Consider the following 7,353-nt stretch of genomic DNA (forward strand, 5'->3'; position numbering starts at 1 on the left):
TATTAAATAAAATAAATAGGTTTAATAACAATTACCACTGATTTTTATTTAAATAACTATAAAGACAAACAAAAAGATAATCACGAAAAAATTATTAAACCACAAGAAACACATGTGTAAGAAAATATGACTAATTTATAATAAAAATAATAATAATAATAATAATAATAATAATAATAAATTAAGTTATAACAATAAATTAGGGTGTTACATTACTCATCAAAATTTGATTCTCATTTAAAACAAATTTTAAATTATTTTCAAGTTTTTTATTTTCTAAAAAGTTATAAGAAATATACATAAAGATTATTTTATTTTAAAATGTAATTATTTTAAAACGAGAAATTGAAACAATAACAAACACACACTCCAACAAAAAAAGAATATAAATTATGCCATACACAATTAGTAACACAAACAAAATAGTTAAAAAAAAAAAAAAAACTAATGCATTTTATTAATTGAATCAATCGATATAAAAAAATTTTGACGTCTTACCATATGTATTGCTCAATTAACTATGTGCTATTACATATTATTCTAGACATATTTAAACTAGATTACTTAAAATTGATATTTATTTTACAAAGTGACTAATTATTTGAAAGTTATCTCATTCAATCATAAGAGTCCATTTGATATAAGTTATTTTTTTATTTAATGATATAGACATTTTTAAAACAAAAACTGAATATGTTTTAAATTTGTCTGTTAGAGTGAAAATTAATTTCGTTTTTTAAAAAATCAATTAGAAAAATAAATATTTAGAAATGTTGCTAAAGACATATTTTTATTTAAAGCAAATTTTCGATTATTTTTAAGGTTTTTTTTTAAAATTGTATCAAACAAACATAAAAATTGTTTTATTTTAAGATGTGAATTTTTTAAAATGAGAAAAATAAAATATAACAAACATACACTCCAAGAAAAGAATACAAAGTATATCATAAACAATTAATAACACAAACAAACAAAGATAAAAGAATTATGCATGTTTTAAATTGAGGCAATAGATGTCAACAAAAAAATTAGGCACGTTGTTGTATGTAAACAAAGCCAAAAAATACATTAATAGTTTCATCTATATGAATTCTAATTATTTATACGTTTTTAGTTGGTTGCTTCTTGATCACAAAACTGCAATGAAAAATAACAAGGTTGCTGAGGATACTTTGAAACTGTTGATGTTGAGCAAAATATACCACTTCATTTTCTTCAAAGGGCGATGAAGACTAAGAAAATGGATGAGGCCGATAAGGACTAGGAGATCTTGGATACATTTAGGGAGGTGGAACTGAACATTCCCCTCCTTGAAGCAATTAAACATGTAAACTACATGTTTTTGATGATGACAAGACCACCAACTATGGACAATGCAGCAAGATCAAAAAGAAGATCAAACCAATCTTGAATAAACTTCCAAATCCAAATAATAAATGAGTAAATATAAAGGTATTTGATACAAATCAATAGTTCAAATACTTGAGAACAATTCATATTTACATATGCATTTAACATGTTTTCAAAAATCAAAAACAACATTAACAAATCATTTAAAATCATATTTTTGACAATTTGCATAAGTGTATTCGAATACACCATGTTGTATTCGAATACAACTTAAGTCAGAAGCAAAACTTTAAAAGGTGTATTCGACTACACGCATCTGTAGTCGACTACAAGCTAAGTCAGTGGCCAAGTGTATTCGACTACACCCATCTGTAGTCGACTACATGCTAAGTCAGTAGCCAAATGTATTCGACTACACTCATATATAGTCGAATACAGGTTAAGCCAGAGGCTAAAATACATTGATCTGTATTCGACTACACTGATGTGTATTCGAATACAAGATGTAAAATTTGAATTTTTTTGAACGTTACAAAGACGTGTATTCGAATACACATATACTGTATTCGAATACACCTGGAAACATTACAATTTTTCAGATCTGGAATGCCTCTAGAACATTGTAATTTTTCATCAAACCTCTTGGATCAATGGCCACGAATCTGAAAGGATGTTTTATGGAGTATAAATACCCCATAACTTCAGATCAAAAATTAACCATCCTTGAATTAATTCATTTGAACAACTTTGAACAAAATTCTGATTTTTCTAAGTACTTGCATTAGATTTTCATATCATTCTAAAAAGTTCTCAAGTACTTGAATTACTATTGAGTTGTTTATCAATATACCACATCTTAGATTTATTCAAACCTTATTGTATCATTTGTACAAGTAAGATAGTGGTGTGCTATCTTAGGATTCTAAGATATGCAAAATTTCTAAAAGATCGGTGCACATACAAGAGAAGGTTAAAAGGTAATGAAAGGGTAAACATGGGGCAAAATGTTTCAGCCCATGCCTCAGAAATGCAAAGATCCAAGAACTTTTTCAATTTCATGTACCGTGGGCAATAGTCAATTTGAAAATGTTATGTTAGATTTAGGAGCTTCCATTAATGTTATGCCTACATCTATTTTTAACTATCTTGCTCTTGGACCTTTACAGAGTACATGTGTTACCATTCAATTGGCAAACATAAGCAATGCTCGTCCTGCTGGACTTATGGAGGATGTACTTGTTCGAGTTAATGAGTTGATATTTCCTGCAGATTTTTACATTTTGGACATGGAGGGAGAGCATTCTATTTTTCAAATTGAATTGCTTGATGATTTGGTTGATGACACTTACCCCGATATGTTTGCTACTGATTTTCCTTCATTGTCTGGTTTTGATGATACTTATACTTGTGAATTCTGTAAATATACTCAATTTTGCTATGTGTGTGGTGATATCGAAGCTGCCTTGCAGGTTGATCATTGTGTTGATATTGATATTTCTACTAACATAATTGATATTGATACTACCTGACTGGTGTTGTACCTTCCATTGAACAGCCACCGACTATAGAGCTTAAACCACTTCCTGCAAATTTGAAATATGCATATTTAGAAGGAAGTGACAAGTTACATGTGATTATTTCAGCCAAACATGAAAATGAACAGGAAGAGAAGTTGTTGCAGATTTTGAGAAAACATAGGAAGGAAATCGGATGGACCTTGGCTGATATTCCTAGTATTAGCCCACCCATGTGTATGCATAGGATACTACTGAAGGATGGAGTAAAATCAGTCAGGCAGCCCCAAAGGCGACTTAACCCATTAATTCTGGATGTTGTAAAAAAAAAAAAAGAAGTGACCAAGCTCTTGCAAGCAAGTATTATATACCCCATCTCTGATAGTCAATGGGTGAGTCCAATGCAGGTAGTCCCTAAGAAAACTGGACTCATAGTGGTTAAAAATGAAAATAATGAACTTATCCCCACACGAGTGCAGAACAGTTGGAGGGTATGCATCGATTACATGAGACTAAACCAGACAACTAGAAAGGATCATTTCCCTTTACCATTCATTTATCATATGCTTGAACGGTTGGTTGGTAAGTCACATTATTGTCTTCTTGATGGTTTTTCTGGTTATTTTCATATCCATATTGCACTAGAGGACCAAGAAAAGACCATGTTCACTTGCCCTTTCGGCACATTATGTTATCTTGTTGATTTCTATCTTACTTAACTTGAGATAAATTACTTCTCAATAATAAAAATTAAAAATAAATTATATTATAAAGTTTAATTGTTATAAACTATATTAGAAAAATTTTATATTGTAAGCATATCTCAACTATTCATGAAAGTAATTATAATAAGATTGAAATATTTTTAATAAGCTAACCGTTATTATTGTTCAACAGTAATTAAAAACTCTTTGTAATATATATGAATAAAATCCTATTTTATGATTTAACATGATCACTTTATGATATTATTCATCAAAATCAACTTAAAATTAAAATAGAATATAAATTTTCCTAACTTAACTTTTTTTTATCTTCGTCATCAAAAAAATTCTCAATTGGTTATAAAAAAAATCCTCAATTGAAAATTACTTTTAAGAAGAAAAAAAAATCAATTGTAAAGATAAATTTTTAGAGATGTTGTTAAAAACAGGTTCTCATTTAAACAAATTTTATATTATTTTCAAGTTTTTTTTAAAGTTGTAATAAATAAGTATAACGATTATTTTATTTTAAAATATGATTATTTTAAAATAAGAAATTAAAACAATAACAAACACACACTCCAAGAAAAGAATATAAATTATGCCATACACAGTTGGTAACACAAACAAACATAGTTAAAAAGAAAAAAAGTATGCAGTTTATTAATTGAGTCAATCAATATAAAAAAAAAATTAGACATCTTATCGTATGTATTACTCAATTAAATATATGCTACTACATATTATTCTAGATATATTTTAACTAGATTACTTAAAAATTGATATTTATTTTACAAAGTGACTAATTATTTGAAAGTTATCTCATTCAACCATAATAGTCCATTTGATATAAGTTTTTTATTTTATTTAATGATATAGACATTTTTTTTAAAATGAATATGTTTTGAGTTTGTAGGTTAGAGTGAAAATTAATTTCATTTTAAAAAATCAATTATAAAAATAAAATTTTAGAAATGTTGCTAAAGACATATTTTTATTTAAAGCAAATTCTTTTATTATTTTTAAGGTTTTTTTTTAAAATTGTAACAAACAAACATAAAAATTGTTTTCTTTTAAGATGTGAATTTTTAAAAAGAAAAAAAGAAAAAAAAAGTATAACAAACACACACTCAAGAAAAGAATACAAAGTATATCATAAACAATTAGTAACACAAACAAACACAGATAAAAGAACTATGCATGTTATTAATTGAGGCAATCAATGTCAACAAAAAAATTAAGCACCTTGTTGTATGTAAACAAATCCCAAAAGTATAGTAATATATAGTTTCATTTATATGAATCCTAATTATTTATACATTTTTAGATGGTTGCTTCTTGATCACAGAATTGTCTCAAAGAAGCCAAAAATTGGACTCTATTTGTTGAAGTTTGTAGATTATTTGCTTGTTATTGATTTGATTAAAATCTTTTAGCGTCAACAAAATGTTGAATCTCGAAAGTAATTTTGTATGCTCTTTAAACAGCTCCTTCAGTCTTATTCTAGCATGGACACATTCTCTATCAAAACTTAGAACATTAAAATCATTAATCACTTTTAAAATCTCTTCATTCTTATGCATTTTTGTTGATGCTTCCTTCATCCTTACTACTTTCTCACCACTGTCACTGTAATCCTTCATTATTAAGATAATAATATATAGTTTAATAATTATTTTCAATTAAAACTAAACCAAACATAAAATAAAAATAAGATTGATTTATTGAAGGAATACCATTGGTTTTATTTTTTTACACTTAATTGATTTGCAAGAAACTTGTTTGCTTGTGTTTTTGTATTGAGTTGCCTTTGATTTATATAATGATATGTCTCTATTACTATTACTATTATATAGGAAATGAAGGAAACCTATTTAAAATAATAATCTTCTTAATTTTTTTATCAAATCAATTAGAATCTTTAATTAGATTTGATTGAATGAACACTTGACTAATTGATATGCTATTAATGAGTGGAGATATGTTTTTGATAGTCTTACTTAGTGCCATTATTCATTATAAATTAAATTATTATTTTTCATTCCTTTTATTTTTTTTATTAATATATATTCTAGCTTATCAATTTTTTTTAAGTTATATAAAATTACAAAATAACTCCTATTTTGAAATTACATACTAGTTTTTAAATTTATTTACCATTTCATATTATTTTTATTTTTATAGTTTACTATTTATTATTTATTTTAAAATTTTAATATATTTGAAATTTTACATTATTTTTACAATCATAAATGAGACAAAAAAAAAATTAAATATTATCTTGTTGATTTCTATCTTACACTCTACCAAATGAAAATAATTTAACTAGAAATAAATTACTTCTCAAAAAAAAAAAAATTAGAAATAAATTACTTCTCAAAAAAAAAAATTAGAAATAAATTATATTACCGTTAGATATGTATCCAAGCGTATCATAAAAAGATATATATTTTTTAGGCAATAAAAAAGGTCTCATTAAGATATATCTATCATTAATTGGATTTGATTGAATGAACTCTTGACTAATTGGTATGCTATTAATGAGAGGAGATATGTTTTTGATAATCTTACTTAGTGCCATTATTCATTATAAATTAAACACCCGCTTTCAATAAACCAATCTTGCATATTCACTTTGAGAAACCTTTCTTCTTCTCTGAAAGTTTTCTTCTTCTCTAAATTTATTAAGTGATATCAACATCCTTTTACGTTTTTCCTTAAGCCAATCGAAGTGAAACAATATGGTTCATCTAACGCGTTGTCGTAATGGTTGTGGTTTCTACGGTTCTGCTGAAAACAAAAACTTTTGTTCAAAGTGTTACAAAGATTGCATCGAAGAAAACACCAACGCATCAGAAATGGAAGGTCCTGTTCTTGGTTCATCATCTCCTTCTCAAAAACAGAGTATTTCAGAGAGCTCTGTAACTGATTTCTGTGCAGCTATTGATTCTATTACTCTCACAGACACTACAACCATCAAGAAGAAAAATAGGTGCAATAGTTGCAACAAAAAAGTTGGAATACTTGGATTCGAGTGTCGCTGTGGAGATTTATTTTGTGGAAGACATAGATACCCAGAAACACACTCATGTAATGTTGATTGGAAAAACATTGGTCGCCAAATTTTGGCCAAACAAAACCCAAAATGTGTTGGTGACAAATTAGATTCAAGGATATAAGATATGAACAAATACATATTAGTTTTTTATTTTCTTTCTTTGTCAAGAGCTGTAATTCTTACCATTCTTTCTTTGTTAATACGATTTTTTGATACTGTATTAGTCATTTCAATTTGTTATAATAAAAAGAAAAAACAAAACGATTCATTTTTTATGTTGTCTTGTTATTGCATTTTTTATGCTTTCTTGTTATTATCGATTTGTTTTGATCTTCTTAATGGATATAGTACTTGTCCTTCCATAAGGAATTGCAATATTGTATCTTATCAGTAGTAACACGACAATATGATCAGTACTAAAGCCAAAAAATGATAAAGGATAAAAGTTTTCCAAAGAAACAAAATACAACCAAACCAATCTTAAGATTTGTCTCTATATGACATAATATCATTATAACATGACTTTATTTAGTCTAAAATGGAAATGTTTCCAATTCTTGGTGTACATAATCTTTACAAATTGAAAAATTCAAAACTTCTATAGCTACTGTATGCCTTCTGTGACACCCTAAACCCCAAAATAATATATATAATAATTTATATAATATTTCTATAAAATTCGCAGCGGATAAATAAAAATATGTTTCCAAGGAAATAAAAACTTTAA

The 7,353-nt window shown here is 26.5% G+C and overlaps 1 protein-coding gene across 1 annotated transcript; it reads left to right on the top strand.

Moving 5' to 3' along the window:
• The first annotated feature begins 6,309 nt into the window (after positions 1-6,309).
• On the top strand, positions 6,310-6,747 carry LOC101491446 (putative zinc finger A20 and AN1 domain-containing stress-associated protein 8). The gene has a single exon (XM_004516952.1). It carries the CDS (start codon positions 6,310-6,312, stop codon positions 6,745-6,747), a length of 438 nt encoding a protein of 145 aa, XP_004517009.1.
• Positions 6,748-7,353: the final 606 nt, after the last annotated feature.

Source organism: Cicer arietinum, unplaced genomic scaffold (genome assembly GCF_000331145.2).
Source record: "Cicer arietinum cultivar CDC Frontier isolate Library 1 unplaced genomic scaffold, Cicar.CDCFrontier_v2.0 Ca_scaffold_5987_v2.0, whole genome shotgun sequence".
NCBI lineage: Eukaryota > Viridiplantae > Streptophyta > Magnoliopsida > Fabales > Fabaceae > Cicer > Cicer arietinum.

What these genes read in the sequence shown, in the direction of transcription:
- LOC101491446 (XM_004516952.1), top strand. Translation starts at nt 6,310, where the DNA reads ATGGTTCATCTAACGCGTTGTCGTAATGGTTGTGGTTTCTACGGTTCT.